General features: G+C 41.9%; 1 protein-coding gene across 1 annotated transcript in view; it reads left to right on the forward strand.

Moving 5' to 3' along the window:
* Positions 1-25,344, forward strand: part of LOC132870262 (glutamate receptor ionotropic, NMDA 2B-like) — a 78,346-nt gene that overhangs the window by 19,790 nt on the left and 33,212 nt on the right. The window contains exons 5-7 of the mRNA XM_060903902.1: positions 2,171-2,671; positions 2,783-3,289; positions 6,927-7,568. Coding sequence (XP_060759885.1) covers positions 2,171-2,671; positions 2,783-3,289; positions 6,927-7,568 — 1,650 coding nt within the window. The remainder of the gene's footprint in view (positions 1-2,170; positions 2,672-2,782; positions 3,290-6,926; positions 7,569-25,344) is intronic.

The following is a 25,344-nucleotide window of genomic DNA, read 5'->3' on the forward strand; positions in this document are numbered from 1 at the left end:
GATTAGATCACAGCTCCCCACTCGCAGTTTAACTGGACTCCCTGTGGTCGGCAATTATTGATCTTACACGTTATGAAGTAATCTTTATGTCCAATAGGAAGCCGTTTGGGGTGCAGCTCTGTACACAGGATAAAAATGTCGTACATGTGATACACAGAATAATACGCTTTTTCTCATTACGCAGTGTGTGATATGTCCATAAATCGGTGCGCTGTCTAGTCGTTCATTTTATAGCCTGTTTACAACATTCACAACATGGAGCCATAATGGAGTGTGTGTGTGTGTGTGTGATTGTGTTGTCTAATATTTAGTCATTGGTAAATTGTGAATTAATATGTGCAAATAATAATTATTCCCAGCCTATCCTGGAATTTCTTTTCTTTTTTTTTTAAATTGAGTTAAAAAATTTCAGGCTCATGATATCTCAATTCTCTCAAGGCGCAAATTTTTAACTGTTAGCTTTTATAGCTGTACATATTATTTGTTGCCATGGAAATTATTAATTTCTAAACTGTTTTGAGTCAAATTTTTTAAGTTTGTTCTCCTGTAATTACAGTCATTCAAAAATAACATGCATTATATATATAAGCACAAAAATTAGCTCATGTTTTAATGTTTAATACACTCATGAATAATTAAGTGCATTGGAAGCCTGCTTTTCCACCTAATTAACATCCAGTACGCTGCCCTACTCCCATTTGCACAAACTCTGGATATTCTTTGGGATTCCAGACACATGATAGTTAAAGCCTAATAATAAAGCATATAAAATAAACTCCAAAATAATTGGCTCACATTTTAATGTGAACACCCTAACGTGAATAATTAACCACACATATATTATACAAATGCAGGGTTATGCTAATGATATGCAGATGAGCAATAATGATACAATTCAACCATAATGCATGGTGTACTTTGTGGTCTTGTGATTCTCAGTGCAGAATAGTGGAATCCAGTGTGTGTGTGTGTGTGTGTGTGTGTACAGGCAGTTGTTTGATGGGTTAGGATGTCTATAAATCAGACCAACTCTGAAGGCACTTTTTAATTAAAACACTGAATCAATCCGGTGGAGTTATGAAATGATACAGAGTCGAAATAGATTTTATGCACACACACACACACACACACACACAAATGTACATTTGTGTAAATTCTAGAGCTACTTTCGCAAAAACACACACATCCTTGTAAACTGGAACATTTTGTGTGTGTGTGTGTGTGTGTGTGTGTGAGAGAGAGAGAACAGATGTTTGTGTTAAGAAGAGCAATTGTTGTCATTTGCATATCTGACCTTCCTGCATTACCCAGAATGCATCTGTCATCTGTGCTTTATCTGCCTCTTCATTTCTCTCCGTCTCTCTCTCTCTCTCTCTCTCTCTCTCTCGTGTGTATGTGTGTGTGCGTTCAGCATGATGAATAATTGAGTGTGTGTAAGATTGATATTGTTTATATTAGATTAATACTCAGGGACAGGTCTCTCTCAGCTGCTGCACTGCCGTTGGCTAATTTATGAACATGATCGATATGATTACCATATTTCCTGGAGAATGAGACGCTTTTTTCCTTTAGAAGGTGCCGGAAATCTTACCGCAGCATATGTGTTTCACTGGTCATGTATTAGTAATATCCACATTTATTAGTGCAGACTTTTTGCTTGAAAGGGTACAATACAAGTTTGGTGTATGGTAGTTTGTCTGTTTATTAGTGCATTTACGGTACGCGTGGTGTTTCAGCAGTTATGGTAGTTTGTCTGTTTATTAGTGCGTTTACAGTACACGTGGTGTTCCAGCAGTTATGGTAGTTTGTCTGTTTATTAGTGTGTTTATGGTATGCGTGGTGTTCCAGAAGTTATGGTAGTTTGTCTCTTGTTTTAGTGTGTTTACGGTATGCGTGGTGTTCCAGCAGTTACGGTAGTTTGTCTGTTTATTAGTGTATTTATGGTATGCATGGTGTTCCAGCAGTTATGGTAGTTTGTCTCTTGTTTTAGTGTATTTACGGTAGGCGTGGTGTTCCAGCAGTTATGGTAGTTTGTCTGTTTATTAGCTTGTTTACGGTAGGTGGTGTTCCAGCAGTTACGGTAGTTTGTCTGTTTATTAGCGTGTTTATGGTAGGCATGCTGTTCCAGCAGTTATGGTAGTTTGTCTGTTTGTTAGTGTGTTTACGGTAGGCGTGGTGTTCCAGCAGTGGAGTCAAACAGAGGTGTGTGCTGGCACCAACCTTGTTTGGCATATACTTTGCAGTCATACTGAAGCAAGCTTTTGGTACTTCAACTGATGGAGTCTATCTCCGTACCAAGTTTGATGGAAAGCTGTTTAGCTTGTCCCGACTCAAGGCCAAGACCAAGGTCAGAGAGGTGCTCATCAGGGATATGCTGTTCGCAGATGATGCAGCACTGGCATCTCACATCGAGGCAAAGCTGCAGAGACTCATTGACAATTTTTCATGTGCATGCCAAGACTTCAGTTTGACCATCAGTCTAAAGAAGACAATAGTGATGGTGCAAGGTGTCGAATGCCCACCTGTAATCACCTTCAACAACTGCACAAATGATGTGACAAATAAGTTCACTTATCTGGGATCCACTGTGGCAGATGCCCTCTCCATGAACAAGGAGATCAACAGCCAGATAGGACGAGCAGCAACGACATTCACCAGACTGAAGAAGAGAGTCTGGCATAACAGCAAGCTGACCACCTACACTAAGATCACTGTATACGGAGCCTGTGTCCTCAGTACCCTGTGATATGGCAGTGAGACATGGTCCCTTTACTCTTGGCAGGAGAAGAGGCTTAACGCCTTTCACATGAGGAGCTTGAGATGTATTCTTGGCGTCAAGTGGAATGACTGCATCACCAACACTGATGTCCTCACTTGTGCCCAGATCCCAAGTCTCTATACGCTGTTGCAACAGCGTCGCCTCCTCTGGCTCGGACATGTCTACCACATGCCAGATGGGAGAATCCCGAAGGACCTATTGTACGGTGAACTGACCTGTGGCACTAGAGCATGGGGACGCCTCCATCTCCGCTTCAAGGATATTGTTAAGCGGGACATGAAGTTCCTGGAAATGGACCTCCCCAGGTGGGAGGAAACTGCAAGCAACAGAGACCACTGGAAGCAAGAAGCGAGGAGCGGTCTCCAGAGAGGGGAGGAAAAGCTGAGACAAGCAGCTGAGAACAGAAGATCAAGGAGGAAACAACGCAATCTGAGACTTTGGCGGAGTCAAGCCTCCCGAGATACAGGATTAACCCCCATAGTCTTACGAGACTATAGGATGCCAACCAAGGTGTTCCAGCAGTGTCTCTTTTTTGTGTGTGTTTACGGTAGGCGTGGTGTTCCAGCTGTTATGGTAGTTTGTCTCTTTTTTGTGTTTGTTTACGGTAGGCGTGCTGTTCCAGCAGTTACGGTAGTTTATCTCTTTTTGTGCTTGTTTACGGTAGGCGTGGTGTTCCAGCTGTTATGGTAGTTTGTCTCTTTTTTTTGTGTGTTTACGGTAGGCGTGGTATTCCAGCAGTTATGGTAGTTTGTCTCTTTTTTGTATTTGTTTACGGTAGGCGTGGTGTTCCAGCAGTTACAGTAGTTAATTTCTTTTTTGTGCTTGTTTACGGTAGGCGTGGTGTTCCAGCAGTTATGGTAGTTTGTCTCTTTTTTGTGTGTGTTTACAGTAGGCCTGGTATTCCAGCAGTTATGGTAGTTTGTCTCTTTTTTGTGTTTGTTTACGGTAGGCGTGCTGTTCCAGCAGTTACGGTAGTTTATCTCTTTTTTTGTGCATGTTTACGGTAGGCGTGGTGTTCCAGCAGTTATGGTAGTTTGTCTCTTTTTTGTGTTTGTTTACAGTAGGCATGCTGTTTCAGCAGTTACGGTAGTTTATCTCTTTTTTGTGCGTGTTTACGGTAGGCGTGGTGTTCCAGCAGTTATGGTAGTTTGTTTTTTAGTGTGTTTATGGTAGGCATGCTCCTCCAGCAGTTTTGCGTGCACACACACACACACACTTTACTAATTCAGCCAGTCATTCGTTCCAAAAATAAGCGGCTGTAGGAGATTAGAGAGTTTTAATCTCTTAAAGCTGTCGGTACAGTCATTACCATTTTACCCAGGTGTGTGTGTGTGTGTGTGTGTGTGTGTGTGTGTGTGTGAGGGTGTGTGTGTGAGGGTGGGTGGACAGAAAATCTGCAGGACAAAGCATTGTCAAGCTGATTATGAAACGATGTACATGGTTTAAGGGATATATATATATACACACACACACACACACACACACACACACACACATTTAGGTATTTAAATCTCAGCAGGAACTTATTTGCATTTTCATAGTATATGCAAATTAACTTCTTGATTGTATGTTATTGTACTGTAGCTGTTGTTATGATGAATTCCTGTAATTGTCTGTATGGACTATGAGAAAATTGGTGTCTTCTACTCTCTCTCTCTCTCTCTCTCTCTCTGTCCGTGTTAATTCCAGCTGTCCCTTACCTATTAACACCTGATATTGGCTCATTGGTACACTGATCTATGTGTTGATATTGTGTTGATGTTCTTTTGCATGATGTGTGTGTGAGAGAGAAAGAGAGAGAGAGAGAGAGAGATGGAATGAAAGAGTCCAACGAAAAAAAATAGACTGCATTATTTCCTTCTATACACAAACAAACCGGTGAGCTTTTGAATATGCTAATTTATGCCATATGATTGGCTGCCTGAGAACAGCAAATTGTCCTTCCTGCCTCCGCAGTGCTGCAGGGTCAAACTGTGTGTGTGTGTGTGTGTGTGTGTGTGTGTGTGTGAGAAGGCTGTACTAAGAATACTGCTATAATACACAAAATTGGTTTATTCAGACTGAGGCCATATGTACATGCAGTTCCTCTGTGGTTGCTATAGTAACCATGGAGATGTGTGTATCTATACTGAGTACTGCAGGACAGGAGGAAGTTAGTGAGTTAACCAGCTCCATGGAAATGTATGAAGAGAAATCAAACTCTTTTAAACACTGCACTTGATTTGAGTTTGTAAAGTGTAGCATTTGAATACATTTGAATGATAAGTAGATTTCCATTTCCTGGGGGAGGTACACAGTGCTGAGAATGATAATGGATGAAAGGGAAAGAAAGATCTCAGAAAAACAAAAAATTTAAAATGAAATAAGGAGGAATGAAAGAATGATAGAATAGGTGATAGAGAGAAAGAAAGAAAGAATGAAAAATAAATGAGGAGGAGGTAATAGCTGGTGGCACGGTGGTGTAGTGGTTAGCGCTGTCGCCTCACAGCAAGAAGGTCCGGGTTCGAGCCCCGTGGCCGGCGAGGGCCTTTCTGTGTGGAGTTTGCATGTTCTCCCCGTGTCCGCGTGGGTTTCCTCCGGGTGCTCCGGTTTCCCCCACAGTCCAAAGACATGCAGGTTAGGTTAACTGGTGACTCTAAATTGAGCGTAGGTGTGAATGTGAGTGTGAATGGTTGTCTGTGTCTATGTGTCAGCCCTGTGATGACCTGGCGACTTGTCCAGGGTGAACCCCGCCTTTCGCCTGTAGTCAGCTGGGATAGGCTCCAGCCCGCAACCCTGTAGAACAGGATAAGCGGCTACAGATAATGGATGGATGGATGGAGGTAATAGCTCTCTCTCTCTCTAAGAACACAAAAGACACACAGAAGTAACCTGCCAGTAATCAAGCTCAGGTGAAACTTACCCCGTGTTACCTGCCAGGTTTACCTGACTCCTCCCCGCCCACAGCTGCTGCTCGACCACACCCCCTGCTACACTTTCAATAGAGTTAATACATTCAGAACTAAACCTCTATTCAGATGGGATTAGTTTCCATGTGGAGGTGTGTGATGTAATTATTCGCGGAGCATCTCTGGCATTTTATTCCGAATCAGTGACGTCAGTGCGTTTTTACAGTGTGTGTGCATGTGGGAAAAACCTCATGGAGAAATGAATCCTGTCTGAACGGCACTTTACCGTCCAACACTAAGACATCCCATTAACACCCTCTGCCTTTTAATACTGAAACATTAGCAATAATATCAGGCTGGGTTTCATTCCTTTTCTTCACACAAATTTGTGATGTTCAGAAGAAGGGCGTGAGGGGAAATGCAGAGAGTTTAATCCTGCTGGCATTCCGTTTTCATGTGTCACCAGATCAGATGCGCAAAAAAAAAAATTGAGTTTGAGCTGCGTATCGGAACAAAAGACTGTGTTTCATATCTGAGCTCTTTACACTGTGAGCTACAGATACTAAAGAACATTAGATAGAGTAGAGAACACACCCACTCTCTCAGGCCTTCATTCACTTCCCCCAATAGACCACATAACACTCAAGAAGTGTGTGTGTGTGTGTGTGTGTGTGTGTGTGTGTGTGTGTGTGTGTGTGTGTGTGTGTGTGCTGACAAGGTTTCTTTCATGTGTGTTTCATGAATCTGTATATAAGGAGTCTACCTATGTAACGGTGTGTGTGTGTGTGTGTGTGTGTGTGTGTAGGTAGGCCTATTGTAACTGTTGTCATGGAAACTGAGTGCTGCTTGAAAAGTAGTGATTGTAAGAGGTTTATCTTTACCTCTGTTTCACTCTCTCTACACATCCCTCTGTCTTGCTCTCTCTCTCTCTCTCTCTGGTTCTACATCTCTCTCTCTCTCTCTCTCTCTCTGTCTTTCACTCAGAGACAGAAAAAGTGAGAGTGAGGGATTGTCTCGTACCCTTCAGTCATTTATAACGCCACTCCACTCCTGCCTCCTTCTTTGTCTTTTCTCCACTGAGAGCTATCTGTCTTTCTCTCTCTCCTTCTCTCCATTTCTCTCCTTCTTTCACTAAAACACAGTGATACTCTATCCTTCAGGCAGAATTTATATCCTCCATAACAGCTGTGATTATCTTGCTTCGTTCCGTGTATGTTTATTTTACTAAACCTGTCTCTTTTATCTCTCTATCTCCATAGGTCTCTCGCTCCTCCTCCATCATGCTTGTTTATGGTCGCTGCTGTTTGTCTCCACCCCCTCTGGGACAGTGGGCATGTCACGTGTCACTCACCCAACCTTTACCCAGTTTGCCCCGCCCTTTTTTATTTTCACTTCATACTTTCCTTCTACTTCTTCTCTTTCTGCTGGTTTCGTCTCCTGGCTGTCAATCACGACGGGACCGAGGGTCCGGGGGCGTGACCAATTACATCCCAGGGGCATGGCCTGACCCGGGTCTCGAACAGCGGCCATGGTCCAAGCAGTGGGTGGGGTCGAAGCTGCTGCAGGGCCTCACCATCGCTGTGGTCCTGGTGGGAAACTCAAGTGAAGTGACTCTGTACGGAACAAGGGATAACAAAGAGGAGTGGCGGGATCAAGGGAACAATGGGTTTGTGAACGAAGGGGTAGGGAATGTCGAAGTGGTGCGGATGAACGAGACGGATCCAAGCAGCATCATCAAGAGTGTGTGTGATCTCATGACTCAGCACTGGCTTCAGGGAGTTGTGTTCGGCGATGACACGGATCAGGAGGCCATCGCTCAAATCCTCGACTTCATCTCCGCACAAACACGCACACCCATCCTCGGAGTGAAGGGAGGATCATCCATGATCATGGCAGCAAAGGTATCACACACACACACACGCATGCACAGATGGAGTGTATCTCAGCATGTCTAATAGAAAAGCAGAACTGCACAATGGGAAAGTGTGTTGCCCTCAGGGGTATGAAGTGTGTGTGTATGTGTGTGTGTGTGTGTGTGTGTGTGTGTTGAACGAAGCGTGTGTGCCAGAATTCTTAGTTGAAATGGTATGTTTCTGAAACACACCCTCACACAGTACAGACTGTAACACAAACGTCCAACCAGTTGTGTCGTTCTGTCAGTGGCTGTTGTTGCTGATGCTGATGTCAATGCAGAAGGTTATGAAACACAAACCTGGTCCTGTATACCTTGTTACTGCTACATGTCAAAGCAGCTTTCTGAGATGGCCTGAGGAAGAAACCTTGAGAAAAACCAGTCTCCCAAGTGAACCCATCCTCTTCCGGGTGACACCAGATTAGGAAATCATTAGAGTGTAGAGGTGTAGAAGAGGAGACAAACAGTAATGATGGTGTGTTCAGGATGTTCACTTTGAGTAGATTGTGAATAAGTGTCCTGGGGTGAGCAACAGGACGGTGTTTATGATTACAGCAACAGATACAAATCTACAGGATCCAGGTTAGATTGAACACTGAAGAAATGCTGAGACTTGGATTTGTTTTGAGATGTGTAAGGCTTTAGGGTATCCTTGTGGGACAATCACTATGGCAGTTGGTGCCATGGTGTTCTTGAGGAGGGTATTTTTTTGCTTGGATGTAGCTGTCTGGAGGTTCTTTGAGCCGTCTGTAGAGTTCTTGGTGAGGAAGATGACAGGAATGCTTATGAATGGCATGGCTCCCCTGTTGCAGTTATCTTTATGGTGGACATGAGGGACTATTAGGGACAGCTCCAGTGACCACAACTAAGGGTGTACACCCACCAAATGAAACATACAGCACTCAAGCATGTTTGACCCCCAAAGTCCAGTTCGTTTGACTAGTGTGATCAGGTGCAGTTGACTTGACCTGCTTGCACTTGGGTGTAGGTCAGTTGGGCTTGCGCGCAGTGGGATCACTAACGACATGGAACTCGAATGCTATAGCATGCATTTTTCAACTCATTGGAGAATATTTGGGGTAACAACAGGTCTGATTCTCACCTTATTGATGAATGGGAATTGTAAAGCTGCATCGAAATGATATAAGTGCACTCAGGACCGGAACGAGTGCAGACCAGCGGGGGTGGGGGATTAACTCTCGGGAGTGGCACAAGGCAATCGTTCCTAGTGTGAGTATGCCCTCAATCTCTATGGTTACACCTCAGCCATGGAAACTAAAGCCACTGAGCAGTACACTGTCAGAATTGCTTGATGCATTAGAAGATAAGCTAATCTCAGAGTTTGTGCTGTTGTATGATATTAGAAATATTTTCAGAAGATGTATTAAATTATAAGTATCAATGACTGAATTTATTGAACCAAAAGTGTCATCATTTTTTTTGCAAATGTAATTCTAAATTAACACGTTAACTGTGTTTTGGTGAGTAGGTCACGCAGGGTTGCTGTCCAGCTTCGCTTCTGAATGCTGTTGCCATTCCTGCCACTGTTGTTGTTTAAAGTCCATAATGAGAGATTTAGTTTGTTGTTGATGTCAGCATGTTGACTGTGGTCCTCACAGGTGATGTCAGACATGTTCGTTGCCAGAGCAAGTTTTCTGATGTGCTGGATATCCATGTAGCAGCTTTTGGTTAATACTGGCTAACACTTTAGTCCTCATCATCTTCACCACCACCATCATCATCTTCACCACCACCATCATCATCATTCCCATCATCATCAGCTTCATCATCATTGCCATCATCTTCACCATCATCACAATCATCATCATCACCATCATCATCTTCACTGTCATCATCATCACCATCATAGTCTTCACCATCATCTTCACCATTACCATCATCACATCATCACCATCATCATCTTCACTGTCATCATCACCATCATAATCATCACCATCATTGTCTTCACCATCATCTTCACCATTACCATCATCACCATCACCATCATCATCATCATCATCATCTTCTTCTTCTTCTTCACTGTCATCATCATCATCATCATCATCATCTTCTTCTTCACTGTCATCATCATCACCATCATAATCATCACCATCATCGTCTTCCCCATCATCTTCACCATTACCATAATCACCATCATCATCATCATCATCATCTTCACTGTCATCATCATCACCATGATAATCATCACCATCATCTTCACCATTACCATCATCATCATCAAAATCTCCCATCTGTGAGCTAGAGCTCCCCATCATATGACCACAATGAACCAGTGAGGGCACAAGCTAACTCTTCCTTCATATAAGACAGTTTTTTTAAAAAAACTCCTGCTCATGCAGTATCACAGAGCAGCAGGCTGCACTCTGAGGAGAACTCTAAAGGCCATTTCACACTGGACATGTCACGTCACGACCTCATTCAGTTCCATTTTATAAGCATTTCACCCCACAAACCTGCATCAGAGGTGCAGCAGTGAAGCGTCAAACTTGAGCCGTGCTGCCTTTTGTTATGCTTCATGCTTTTTTTCTCTGTTGCATATAAGTGACATCTCAATTAAAAAAAAAGAAAGTGAACTCATAAAACCATGCTTTCTGTATTCTACACACTTTAATTAAAACCATAATCTGTGTAGATGTCATGACTGTGTAACCTGTAGCTTCATCGCAAAGTGTTGGTTCAAATACTCATTACACCAACATGAGGAAACCAAATAAACACAAATACACACTGGTTATTGACCGTCCCACTATCTCATGCCACAGGATTAGAACTCAAACAATTCAGGTTTAGTAATGAAGACTCAAGAGCACACAGGACAATGTGAGATCCTCCAATTTTGTTTTTTGGGCAATTTACACCTAGTCTGTTTTATTAGCGAGTTCTACTCGCGGTTGGGTCATACCAAAGACCATCATAAAAATGGTACCTACCATGGGCGATTGCTCTAAGACAACGAGGGAGGCTCAGCCTCCTCTAAAAATGACGAACATCGTGTAGGATGAATTGCGTTAGGCTTATGTTATAGCTGACCTTATAACATTGCTATTTCAGATCCAGAATCATAGAAATATATGTGCTCAACCCAACTACAGTGCGAAATCATTCCCTTATAACTTTCCCCAGTTCACCTAATGCATGCATGAGTTTTTCCCCCTCGTGACAGCGCGATGCAGCCCAGCCTCAGTGCACTTCAATGGCATTTGGGAGCTCTGCGCTTTCAATCTCAAAATGCAAGATGGTTATTGGACAAATACTGCGAAAACGCCCGCCCACGGACTCCCAGCCTCACAGTGGGAGGGACATTGGCAGTTTCCGCGAGGAGACTGGTGATTGGTGAAAGCGGCCGGATATTTTCTTTGATTGACAGCTTGTTTCAAATATAGACAGGCAGCGGTGAATCTCAGTTCAGTCCCATGCGGATTCGCAAGTGCTGTGCTGTATTGTAAGAGATCAGCTTACATTTCGATTTCATTCATTACATACAGTTTCTACCAGCTTTTTTAGTTTGTATATATTTTCATTGTAAATAAAGTGTAAATATAGTGTTGTCAAGTTTGCTATCTTGGTTCCAGAAATTTCGTTTATTTGAGTGACTGAACTTGAGGGGGCTAGTCAGCTAGCAAGAAAGCTGCGCACGGATGCCAAGCATTGCTGATTTAATTTTGGCGAAGCCATTTGCCAGTCTTCCTTTCGAGGAAAAAATTAAAATTAAAGAGCGGGGTAGACCAACGCCTCAAATTGACTTGGTGAAAAAGGTAGGGAATAATACTCGTTCCTTTCAGCTCTCCTGGTACGAGAAAGTGAATTGGCTAACAGCAAGTGACCCACATCAACAACAGTAAATAGGCTACTTTAGTAATATGTCATGGATGGACCAAAAATATAGAATCTATTTAAAATGTTTATGCTGAGTATATTATATTGGAATATATGTTTTTCTGGATATGAATTAAACACAGCTGCAATTTGGAAAACATTTTTAAACAAAAACACAGCCGAGAACATTTCACACTACAGACCTGGATTAAATGTGAAGGGTTATCAAAATTGTCAATAAAACATTTCTCAGTCAAAATAAGTAAAATATAGGGAAAGTGTCATTGAATGAAATGTGTGGCCCCCAGCTCTATGTTTGGCTCCCCAAGGTCAGTGCTTGTGCCTATTCCAGAACACTCTGCTGTTACTGCTGAGGTTCCTCACAAAGAGCTGCTTTCAATAATGATCAATTTTTAAACAACATGCCGCAATTTTAAAATATAAGATGTTAAAATATACCCCCCAACACCACCATCATGTATATTGGACAGTAGGCTAATGGGCCAAAAGAACCTGTTATTTCACAGTTTGTGACGCTGCCAACAATCAGCCAGATCAGAGGCAAGAGTATGGGCAAAATTGATGTGTTTTTTCTTTTTTCTTTAAAATCTGGAAATATCGTAACCGACCAGCCTCCCCTGTTTGAGAGACTACCAGCCGCCACTGCCATCTGGTGAGACACAGTGTAATACAGATGCAGACACGCCCCCCGCTGTAATCCTAGCTGTATAGTGGCTGAGGGCCATAGAAGGGGAGACCAGTGCCGCCCAATGTGCCTTAAGGGCCTGGTTAGTACTGGGATGGGAGACTTGTGTGGTCGGTAACAGATGGCTTTTGAAGCTGTAAATCCTTAATTTTCTTGATTATTAGACGGAGATGTGAAAAGTCTTCAGCCCCAGCAGCTCAGTGAAAAGCTGGTCTGGTGAGAAAATGTTGTCGGTTCAATCGAATACACAGAATTTAATGATTTATTACTCATGTCTGGAGTTTTAGATGATGACGTGATTAAAGGGAGAGAGAAGAAAGAGAGACGGACAGCAGGCCAAAAGGTCTGATGGAGGTTAGTGGTAAAAAAAAAAAAAGTAAATCTAAGGTTTCTAGTTTTCAGCTGAGACTTTTCTGTCATTGAATGAATATTTTATGAACAATTTAAAAAAATGTCAGTTTTGTTCCACCTGATGAGTTCTGCTCTTTCTGACTGAAGCAAACCAAGACTGAACAAATCTGTTAACTGTGTAAATGAATCACCTTCTTAGCAACAGCAGTAACTTGTGTAATAAAGGAGATCTTCTGGGTTATAAAGCCTTCGCTCAGTGACTGCTGTGAGCTGACGGATGGTGTTTATATCAGTAGATCCATGTTCAGTAGATATTATGATGAGGCCTACTGGAGGGCTTCATGCGCTTTACTCTAAAAGTACTGACAAAGAAACATTCCAAGGCTAATTTTTATCCTGAAGGGGATGCATGCCCTTAACCCCGCCTCTTCCAGTTGTGGCTCAACCCCCAAAATAATAAAAGTGACGTCTCTGGTGCAATTCATTGTATTGGGAACTGGAAAAATTCCAAGTTGACCCCCCCAAAGGGGGAAAAAAAACCCTTCCAAAAAGCATAGATGCCCAGAGAAAGGTCATATTTGTATGTGTTACTGGTGATTTTTGAAATCAGGTGATTCTTGATTTCCCTCGGTGAATTAGGTCAACATTCTCAAAAGGGTTTTTTGGGGATTCATAAAAGAATGAGTACACTTTAATAACTACTCTCTATTCACCTTTCCCCCGTTTCTCACTTACGCCACTCCCTTTATATCTTCTATCCTCTTTTATTCTCTCCACATTCACTGGATATGAGCAATCATGCGCTCTGATTGGTTACTCTACTACTAGGATATCAGCTCATATAAGGTAAGTAAAGAAAAACAAAATGGCGGGGCGTGTTGCTGAACCAACCGAGGACGAAATCAAAACTCTACTCAAAAACAAAATGCCAAAAAAAAAACAAAAAAAGCAACAAAATATGGAATAAAAGTATTTGATGGTAAGAATGTATCTTATTTTTCAAGAATTATTATTATTATTATCGCATTTTTCACAAATTGCTCCTGTCGTTTCGCCGGTTTATTTACATTCTCAGCGGAAATGATTGTCAAATGTTTTGTATAAACTTTTTATTTATCGAATTTGCAAAAAATAAAATAAAAATGCTCTGTTTCTCAAAATCCAGTGAATGTGGATAGAATAAAACAGTTATTCCACTCAATCTCATCGTACATGGATTATAGACAACTCGGTGCTAAGAGTCTCGTCACCCATCAGCTCATGTACGACTCGATTTTGTGGAATAACTGTTAAATACCTCTCGACCCAGAATTACACCTATAGCCCCGTCTTTCTGTCTAATTTAATTTGCTTTTTTCCCCTGCTTTTGACTATCCTCAATGGGAATTGAATTTAAATTGAGAATGAAATATTCCACTAGATTACCCTATCCTAACCCGTTCCCTAAATCCTAACTCACCTCAGTAAATCTAGAATCACCTCGATGAATCCAGATTCACCTGATTTCAAAAGTCACCTGTAACATATGCCTCGACTATAAATTTCATAAACATATGAAAAAAGATCTCAGTGAATTATTTCTGCAAGATCGATGGAGAGATTATGTAAAATGTAGTTCAACTGTCTTGCTCATCTTTGCTCATAAATTTTCTCTCTTGAACTGGTCTTATTGTGTTTGCAAGTTTGGGCTGAAATGAAGAAATTATGCTACAGATCTAAAGTTGCACTGCTGTTGGAGCACCTTTTCACAACCTTCTCAGAAACACTGGCTGCTCATTGCCATATGGTTCGCATCTTGTGGTGACAAAGGTAGCAGTCTTTTGTACAGTACAATCCTCCTGAAAGTGCAGTGTGTGTGTGTGTGTGTGTGCACCCACACACACTGAAGCACAGGTGTGTATGCTGAAGTCCGTAGCGGAAATGGTGTGAGTCATAAACACACCCACACAGACGTGAACACTAACGTTAAACCATGCACAATCTCTCTCTCTCTCTCTCTCTCTCTCTGCTCAGTGTGTTTCCTATAGCAAAGCTAAACCTCTGATTTGGTAAGATTTGTTTTCTGTGTGTCTGTGAATGCAGAAAGCATGACACCCATCTTCAACAATTGCTTTCTCTCTCTCTCTCTCTCTCTCTGTTCTGTCAGAGAGTCCAGAGGTTACTGAGGGGAAGAGAGGAGTGTGTTACTCCTATGAAAAGGTACGAGGGATCCATCAGAGAGGAATGAAAGACAGGGAGAGAATGAGAGAGAGCATCAGCAGTTTTTCATGCCAGGAGAGAGACGGAGAGATGAGCGAAATGATGCTGCAGCTGGAGTGCATGGACAAGAGAAAAATGGATGAATGGAAGGAGTGAAGAAGTGCATACTTGTGCTGAAAAACATGAGGGAGATGAAGGCACAGAGAGAGAGAGAGCGAGAGGATGATTAGAAGCAGACTGTGGGTGGTTGTGTGTGTGTGTGTGTGTGTGTGTGTGAGACTCTGACTCAGTCTGTTTGTGCTGCTAAATGCTGCCCTGGTGCCTCCACTGAAAAACACAGCTTAACAATGATAAACTTCATCTGCTTTCCGCACACAGCCACCTGGATGTGCGTTACATAAACACTCCCATTAACAGTCATACCTGTGAGGTGAGTCTATAGTTGGAAGAAGTTCGTCTAGATGTGGATTTTCCTCCTTCTCGTTCTGTGACCGTAGTTGTGGGTCTGTATTAAGTTTGTTTTGTGGGTCTTTAGTCGTGGCTGTGTTGCCATGCAGTTTTGTTCTATAATTTTGAGTCTGTATTTGTAGAGGTGTAGTAGCCACATAGTTCTAGGGGTCTCAGTTGTAGGTTTTATAGCCGTGCAGCTCTGTGGTCCTGTGGGCTTGTAGTTCTTTAGATTGATAGTTGTGGGTCTGTAGTTGCTGCATAGTCCTTTGGCTCTGTAGTTCTGCGGGTCTGTAGTGGCTCTGTAGCAGTGGCGGCTGGTAGTCTTTCAAACAGGGGAGGCTGGTCGGTTACGATATTTCCAGATTTTAAAAGAAAAAAGAAAAAACACATCAATTTTGCCCATACTCTTGCCTCTGATCTGGCTGATTGTTGGCAGGGTCACAAACTGTGAAATAACAGGTTCTTTTGGCCCATTAGCCTACTGTCCAATACACATGATGGTGGTGTTGGGGGGAGGGGTATATTTTAACATTTTATATTTTAAAATTGTGGCATGTTGTTTAAAAATTGATCATTATTGAAAGCAGCTCTTTGTCAGGAACCTCAGCAGTAACAGCAGAGTGTTCTGGAATAAGCACAAGCACTGACCTTGGGGAGCCAAACATAGAGCTGGGGGCCACACATTTCATTCAATGACACTTTCCCTATATTTTACTTATTATGACTGAAAAATGTTTTATTGACAATTTTGATAACCCTTCACTTTTAATCCAGGTCTGTAGTGTGAAATGTTCTTGGCTGTGTTTTTGTTTAAAAATGTAGAGTGCATTTGTGAATAAACTATACATTTATTTTTATTTGCTTTCAGTGGTACCAGTTATTTCCCAAATTAAGGGCTAAAATACGTATCTTATGTTAAAATAAGAAAGGTCATTATATAACCCGTCAATAAATTCAATTCCATTGCAATTTATTATGGTTTTACCATAGTCATGGCCTCGGAACACTAGATAGATAGATAGATAGATAGATAGATAGATAGATAGATAGATAGATAGATAGATAGAGTAATAAAGAGTAATAAAGAGTAATATAAGATATTAAACCAAGAGTGATTTAAAATGGGTAAGTTTCGGATAGAAAATAAAATAGACAATGAGTGGATAAAACAGTTAATACACCAATTAGTTGACACTAGGCTATTTATGAGGTCTTAGCCAGGACATACTTAATGTAAACATGTGTAGCTTACCTTTGATTATTTGGGAGGCTTTCGTTTTCCCCATGGAAAATTTCTTTGCGATGGAAGAGTCTGGGAACATTCCAGCCACGCACTTGCTGAAATCATCAAAGAAAGAGAGGCTAATGTTTTTCTTAGCTATTAGCATCGCCATCTTCACCTCAGACCTAATCAGTGTTGCCAGATACTGCTGACGTTTTCCAGCCCAAAATATGTTCAAAACCCGCCAAAATGCACTTGAAACCGCCCAACTTGGGCGGGAAACCTCCCAATCTGGCAACACTGGACCTAATCATTTGCTCAGCCTTGCCTCCGGACGTAGTTATGTAATTACTGATGCCTGAGAGGGCGGGGACATGAATTCATGGCCCGACTTCCTGCTGTAAACTCCTGTCAGAGGCGCATCATGAATTCTGGACCTACCGACTTTTTTATATTGTGAAAATACGGGACTTTTATATAATGTGAAAATACGGGATATTTTCGGGAAAATAAAAAAATGGGAAGTCAGCGGGAAATAAGTCAAAATAAGGGATTTCCCGGGAAAAACGGGAGGGTTGACAGGTATGATTCCATTGGCTCTGTTGTCCTGTGGGTCTGTAGTCCTGTGGCTTTGGTGTCCTGTAGAGCCTGTGGCTCTGTAGTCTTGTTATCTTGTGGCTTTGTAGTCTTGTGCTTCTGTAATTCTGAAGCTCTGTGGTCCCTTGGTTCTGTAGTCCTGTGACTCTGTAGTTGGGTGGCTCTGTAGTCCTTTGGCTATGTAGTCTTGTAATTCTGAGGCTCTGTAGTCCTTTGCCTCTGTTGGTCTGTAGTCCTGTGGCTCTGTGGTTCTCTGGTCCTGTGGATGTATAGTTCTCTGGCCCTTGTGTTCTTGTGGGTCCTTCGTTGAATAATTAATTTGGTTCTGTAGTTGTGTAGATCTGTTTTTGGTCTGCTGGGCCTGTTTTGGGGTCTGTAGTTGTGTAGTCATGTTCTGTATATGTGAGTCTCTCAGTGTTGTGTAGTTCTGTGGATTGGTAGTTGTGTATCATTGCTGGTTCTGTGGGTCTGAATTTGATTTGTTAGTGTTATGTTGTTGCTCTTATTTCTGTGAATCTGTGGTTGTGCGTTTGTAGTTCTCTGGGTTTGCAGTTGCTGTGTGGGTCTGTACCTAGTTGTTGTGTAGGTCTTTGAGTGTATTGAATATAGTTATAATTATTTTAACCCGGATGTTTCTGTACTCTGTGTGTGTGTGTGTGTGTGTGTGTGTGTGTGTGTGTATACACTCAGTGTGAGGTGTGAGGTGAATCAGTGGGTGTAGGAGGTGCTGAATGGCTCACATGGCTAGCGGTCACGGACTGTCTTCACACATACACTCTCTAACCCCGAGGGTGTTATACATCTTATTTTTCAGCCATTGTTTTGTGCTCCCTCTGTGCCCTTTGGTCAGGTCTTCATCACTGTTGGCGGTTGAGTACAGCATGTAACATTAATGAAGAGAAACAAATTCAAATGTGTCCTCAAAGTTAATTTTTAACTGAACAGTGATGAGGCTGCAGATTATTAAACAGCTGATTAACTGAGTGTGAGGACTACTAGCTCATATCCTCTATAGCCAAAAGCTGATATGACGTAGAGCATCTGTAGGTGGTGTGTACTTCGTAAGGTTTATGGTTGCAGGCTCTAGTCTGTCTGTAGCCGAGTGGGTGTAGTTGGTCTCTGTTTGTAGTTTCCCTGTGGGTCTGTAATTGGTGTGTAGTTCTTTAGGTCAGTATTTGTGAGTGTAGTTGGTCTGTGGGTCAGTAGTTGGTGTGGGTCTTTAGGCAGTGCCAGTTGTAGAAAGGGAAAAAAAAAACATAGGTGCCATCCTGCCAGTTTCTGAATCAAAAGGACGATCAGGATGACCGGCCACTGGCTGATCCACTCACTGTAGCTCGTTACGTATTTAAATAGATGCCAAGATGAAACAGGACAGAGAGCGTGTAGAACCCGGTGTGTGTCTGGGTGTGAAGGACTCTTCCTCAGAGCCACAGAGTCCCTTTATTGTTCTCTTTTTCACCACACGCTTTTCACATTGCCCTAAACTAAAAGTTCAGTGTGGGGGCATGGCAGGGACCAAACACCACCAGCTCTTTGTCTGTCTCTTTCACCCATGGTGTTACTGCACTCACACACGGGTAAGATTCATCATGCATTACCTGCCTGTTTGTCCCCCTTCCAGAGAGACAGAGAGAGAGAGAGAGAGAGAGAGAGAGAGAGAGAGTCCTAAATATGTGTCCTAATTCTTCCTTCTGTCCGGTTTCAGCTGAAGTCAATTTTAAACTTTGCTGGAAGCTAGAACTTCCCTCTCTCTCTCTTTATCTGTCTGTCTCCCTGTCTATCTGTCTGTCTGTCCCCATTACACCACTGTATATTGCCTTTTGATTAGCTGGGAAAATGCACATACTCGACTGATTGGTTGTGAAAATGTAGAACCGTGTTTGTTCTGGCCAGTTAAAAGAAACACTTTGCCTGTGATGGTCATCACTGGATAACAAAATAAATATATGTTTCTGTATCTACACTGTATTAGTTAGTATGCGGTGTATATATTACTCTATACAGTGCAGCACTATTAAATATTAGGATGGTAATAGGGTCAGTATCTTTCCTTCTCCGGTTACAGAGAAGAACTCTGTGGCTTACATGCATTTCTTTCCTCCCCTCTCTCTCTCTCTCTCTCTCTCTCTCTCTCTCTTTCTGTGTCCTTGTCGAGTTGTACATAATTTCACACTTGCATTTGTTCCTGTTTTTCACCGTGACTCTCCTCTCACTGCCTATGTTACATCCTTCTCCTGGCCTCACTCCCAGACAGACAAAAAGAGAGAGAGACAGACAGACAGACAGACAGACAGACAGACAGACAGACAGAGTGCAACACGCAGAGAGACGGCTAGAGAGAGAGAGAGAGAGAGAGAGAGAGAGAAGGTGTGAAAGTGTGAGTGAGGAACACAAGATGTGCTCAGTCAATTACACAGGAGAAGCATGCCAACCTGGCAGCACTCAGAGACACCACAAGCTGTTACGCTTACTCTTACACTTACGTTTCTCACACACACACACACACACACACACACACACACACACAGGTCCAGTTACTGATCTTGGTGAGTTTTACCACTACTACTACAACATTGTTATAATAATAATAATAATAATAATAATAATAAAATTTAATTTAAAAAGCCAATCGACTATAGCGTGTGTTTAAGAATTAAATTAATATATTTCCTCCATATGACTCAAATTCACCTGCATTTACACTCAGCCTAATAATCCATTTATAAGGTGACTGAGTGCTTGATCAGAATATAAACACGATCATGTAATCAGAGGCCGATCAGAATTTCTATCGAATTGAATTTGTGGGTCAATGTGCTTTTAATCACGTGTTAAACAGAAGAATAATCAGTGTGTCAGCAGAAGTGTCTGATTATTTCCACTATTGGACTCAGTGTGTGTGTTCTGTGAACATGTGCTTGCATGATGCGCTCCTGATGCATGAAATAACTGTGAGGTGTGATGGGCATCAACCTAACATTATAAGGCAGATACAGGATAGAAACTGACCTCAAGAACTATTTAATATTCAGCAGACATTCAGTGAGGATGCAGAATATACACTCTGCAAGCAAGAAACTTTTATTTCTGGTGTTATTCCCAAACATCATCATCATCATCATCGCCCTTCTACCCCATGGCCATCAACAGTTAACTTCCATTGAGCATGATTTTGGGCCATTTTCTCCAGTCTTTTCAGCTTGTAGCCCTCTGCTGCTATCTCTGCCTCCATCTCTCTTCTCCATGTATGCCTTGGTCTTCCACAGCAACGTTTTCCCGATGAGTTCCATGCCAGTGCCTGTTTGGTGATGTTTTCCTTTGGCTTTCATTGACTGTAGCTGATCCATAACCACTTCCTTCTGCTGATGATACTTTTAGCTGGTTCTTGGCCTGTTCTCTCCCATAGATCATTCCTGATGGTTTCCGGCCACCAAATTCTCAGAATCCTTCTAAGGCACTTGTTGATAAATGCTTGGACTGGAGAGATGGACGACTTGTCTGGACCAAGTGTGATAAACTGCTGTCTATTAATGAGATATGAACCACTGTAAAGCCTAGGTCACAACCGGCTGTACGTGCTCCTACGGCTGGTCTACGTGCAAAAAACGCAAGAAACGCACGGAGGGCGCGCGTGTGACGTGTTGATTTTCGAGCCGTAGACTGGCCGCAGACCGGCCACAGAGGTTCTTTGTCATGTCAAACAAACTCTACGGATGCTTATGTTTTTTTCAGGTTGCAAGACAAACTTATGGGCAACGTGCGTCTTTCTCCACAAACAAAAAAAACGCAGCGATTTGGGAAGTGCCAAAAATTGCATGGCCAAAAAATCGTACGTCCGGTTGTGACCTAGGCTTAAGGTGAGATCAGAGATTCCAATGGAGGAGAGACGAGAAATGAGAACATTGTGATTGACCATGTCAAAAGCTGCACTTAAGTCTAGGAGGAGGAGGATATTGAAAAAAAACATTATCAGCCGACTGCAGGAGATCATTAACCACATGTACGGTAGGACAGCTGTCTCAGTGCTGTGGTGCTTATGGAAGCTGGATTGAAATGGCTCATAAAACAAATTAGTATGAGAAAGGATTGAAGTTGGGAAGCAACAACCCTTCAATCCTTTCTCACTACTAACTCATTTTATGCTCAAAAATTTTGAATAGCCTGTCAAGGTCACAACCTGAGAACCATGTGGTGGATGCAAGTAGTAAGGGATGATTTAAAGTAGAAAAACAAGGACTTTAAGACCTAGTTCACTCACTGGACTACTGGTTTGGAACAGAGGCTGTGGGTAGCTAGATAGGGTGTACAAAGACCTTGGAGAGGCCATGGGGAATGTATTTTGGGTGGTGTCAAAGAAGTGCTGGAAAACCAGAAAGGAAAGACATCATCTTCTGGAAGGTTCTGTAGTTCTAAGAGGGTTCTGTACATCTAGAAGAGTTGTGTAGGTCTGGGAGAGTTAATCTGGCAGAGTTCTGTAGGTCTGTGAGGGTTATCAAGAAGGGTTATGTGGGTCTCTGGGGATTAGGAGACAGGATGCCCAAATACGCAGAGTTTAAAAATTTTTACGTAGCCTGTCATGGTGGCAACCTAAAAACCAGGTAGTGGACACTAGTAGTAAAGGATGATATAAAGTAGAAGAACAGGGTCTTTAAGACTTAGTTGGCTCACCAGACTACTGGTTCAGAAGTGAGGCTGTGGATAGCTAGCTAGGGCATATGAAGACTTTGGAGAGACCATGGGGAATGTATTTTGGGTGGTGTGAAGAAGAGGTGCTGGAAAACCAGAAAGGAAGGACATCACCCACATGTTCAGCAAGGGCAGAAAAACTTTCTGGAAAGAGAAATTTTAGGAACTTTTACAGAAGGTCAGAATCGTTCCACTAAGAATACTAACTAGTCATGAATTGTATAAGCTCCGTCCGAATTGGGACGGAGCTTATACATATTGTTATTGGAATATGCTAATATATGCTCATAATGTTTAATAGTTTTCACCTTCAGTTCAGTAATCCAGACACAAGATCGTGTGTGTGTGTTAGAGAAAGAGACAGTGCCAGGACAGCAGAGCTCAGTCACTGTGCATTAGTATAAGAACTTAGTGTGAGGAATACTGCACACTCAAATGTGTGTGTGTGTGTGTGAGAGAGGGAGAGAGAGAGAGCATGTCACAGAGGGGTCAGTGTGTGATGTCAAGTATAATAGTTATATTTAGGAGGGAAATTGATTTCTTTTAATTAATAATTCCGCTCAGAGATGAAGCTGGGCACAGAGAGAGGGCAAAAGAGGAGAGGGAGGGAAAGAGCAACAGACAAAAAAGAGAGAGAGAGAGCAAGCAAGAGAGAGAAGTGCTGAAAGATATATAGAGAGAAAGCGACAAGGTTAATAATCTTCACACCTCTTTATCGGAGTCTTACAGTGTGAAGGTCACACTGTCCAGCCTGAATATGTGTATATTATAGAGACGCCTCTGTGTGTGTGTGTGTGTGTGTGTGTGTGTGTGTGTGTGTGTGTGTGTGTGTGTGTGTGTGTGTGCGCTGCAGTGAAGCAATGGTGGTAGCTGCATTTATTGGCAGAAAATCTCAAAAATCAATATGAGGCTACATACTCTCTCTCTCTCTCTCTCTCTCTCTCTCTCTCTCTCTCTGTGTGTGTGTGTGTGTGTGTGTGTGTGTGTGTGTGTGTGTGTGCAGGCGTGTGCGCATGCGCACGTGTTATGGATGCTAGAGTATCACAGCTGGTGTATCAATGTGTTGCCACAGTGTGAGAGTGGAAATGGTGTGTGTGCGTGTGTTAGATAGAGAGAGGGTCTCTCATGAAAGTGCTGAGATCTAGAAAGGTTCTATAAGTCTGTCAGGCTTATCTAGCATAGTTCATTAGATCTGGGAGGGTTCTGCAGGTCTGCAAGGATTTTTCAGGAACATTCTGTAGGACTGGGATGATTATCTAGGAGGATTCTTTTGCTATGGGAAGCCTACCTAGGCTGGTTCATTAGGTCTCAGAGGGTTCTGTAGGTCTCAGAGGGTTATCTAGGCTGGTTCATTAGGTCTCAGAGGGTTTTTGAGATATGTAAGGGTTCCTCCTGGTCCATGGCCAGCGCCAAATGTTTTTGACGAGACATTATTCTGTTTTGCTGCTTATAAGTGTACATGTTACACATTTGTTTCTATTTTGGGATTACAGTAATTAAATAATTGTACTGATATGGATAACCAGCCGCATGTCTCAAAATCTACTCTGTTCACTACCTAGTGCACTTTTCTACCCACTAATGTTGATGTGGCCTACATAATGAAGGAGGTGTGTGGTTTGTGGCCTATATATAAAATCTACCTCAGAATTTTTGGCGCCTCTTAAAAGAATTGGGTAAAATGATTGGATAAAATAAACGTTACACTGATTGTATTACTGATTCAAATAGGATAACCTCCTTACCTGTCCTCCAACAATGATCATCTTAATTTCTACATCCTTTTACAGGAACCTAATGCAGGGCATTGCGGGATTTCATTAGGGCACTACTTAAGGAATGAGCTTTTTGGACTAAGGAAGTGAACAGGATATTTATCCAGACATCAGTGTTCTACAGAGATGTAGCGCACTCAGACTGAGTGTGTGAGTGAGCAAGCAGATATTTAAATGATTCTGATGTAATTAAGTGAACGAGGCCTGCAATAATTAGGACGTGCCCGATTAATCACATCTGTGTGTGGGGGATTACAGATAAAGCTTTAACTAGAGAGAGAGAGCGAGAGAGAGAGCGCGAGAGAGAGAGACTGATTCTACAGCTTATACAAAGGTAACTTTTTTTATACAGCTGTAATACTCATAGGCAGAGCTCAAATTTATTTTCAATAGTTTAATAATTGAAAACAAGTTAAACTTTTAGTTAAATTATAATTAGCTTAGTCTTGAAAGGAGGAACAGAAACACTAAACCCAGGAAAAAAACATAACTGCTAAAACACACTAAGCACAGAAACTGCAGCACTGCTACAGAAACACTAAACCCAGAAAGAACTTCACTGCTGCAGAAACATTAAACCCAGAAAGAACGATCCTGCAGAAACACTAAACCCAGAAAGAACTTCACTGCTACAGAAACACTAAACCCAGAAAGAACGATCCTGCGGAAACACTAAACCCAGAAAGAATTTAACTGCTACAGAAACACTAAACCAAAAAGAAATTCACTGCTACAGAAACACTAAACCCAGAAAGAAATTCACTGCTACAGAAACACTAAACCCAGAAAGAACGATCATACAGAAACACTAAACCCAGAAAGAACTTCACTGCTACAGAAACATTAAACCCAGAAGGAAACTTCACTGCTACAGAAACACTAAACCCAGAAACAACTTCACTGCTACAGAAACACTAAACCCAGAAACAACTTCAATGCTACAGAAACACTAAACCCAGAAACAACTTCAATGCTACAGAAACATTAAACCCATAAACAACTTCAATGCTACAGAAACATTAAACCCAGAAATAACTTCACTGCTACAGAAACACTAAACCCAGAAACAACTTGAATGCTACAGAAATGCTAAACCCAGAAACAACTTCACTGCTACAGAAACACTAAACCCAGAAATAACTTCACTGCTACAGAAACACTAAACCCAGAAACAACTTCACTGCTAAGGAAACACTAAACCCAGGAACAACTTCAATGTTACGGAAACACTAAATCCAGAAACAACTTCACTGCTACAGAAACACTAAACCCAGAAACAACTTCAATGCTACAGAAACACTAAACACATAAATTACTTCAGTGCTATGGAAACACTAAACCCAGCAACAACTTCAATGCTACAGAAACACTAAACCCAGAAACAATTTCAATGCTACAGAAACACTAAACCCAGAAACAACTTCAATGCTACAGAAACACTAAACCCAGAAACAACTTCAATGCAACAGAAACACTAAACCCAGAAATAACTTCACTGCTATGGAAACACTGAACCCAGAAACAAATTCACTGCTACGGAAAAACTAAACCCAGAAACAACTTCAATGTTACAGAAACACTAGACCCATAAATAACTTCACGGCTACAGAAACACTAAACACAGAAACAACTTCAATGCTACAGAAACACTAAACCCAGACACAACTTTAATGTTGCGGAAACACTAAACCCAGAAATAACTTCAATGCTACGGAAACACTAAACCCAGAGATAATTTCACTGCTGCGGAAACACTAAACCCAGAAAGAATGATCCTGCAGAAACACTAAACCCAGAAAGAAATTCACTGCTACAGAAAGACTAAACCCAGAAAGAACGATCCTACAGAAACACTAAACCCAGAAAGAACTTAACTGCTACAGAAACATTAAACCCAGAAGGAAATTTCACTGCTACAGAACCACTAAACCCAGAAATAACT

The sequence above is a fragment of the Neoarius graeffei genome, chromosome 22 (genome assembly GCF_027579695.1).
Source record: "Neoarius graeffei isolate fNeoGra1 chromosome 22, fNeoGra1.pri, whole genome shotgun sequence".
NCBI lineage: Eukaryota > Metazoa > Chordata > Actinopteri > Siluriformes > Ariidae > Neoarius > Neoarius graeffei.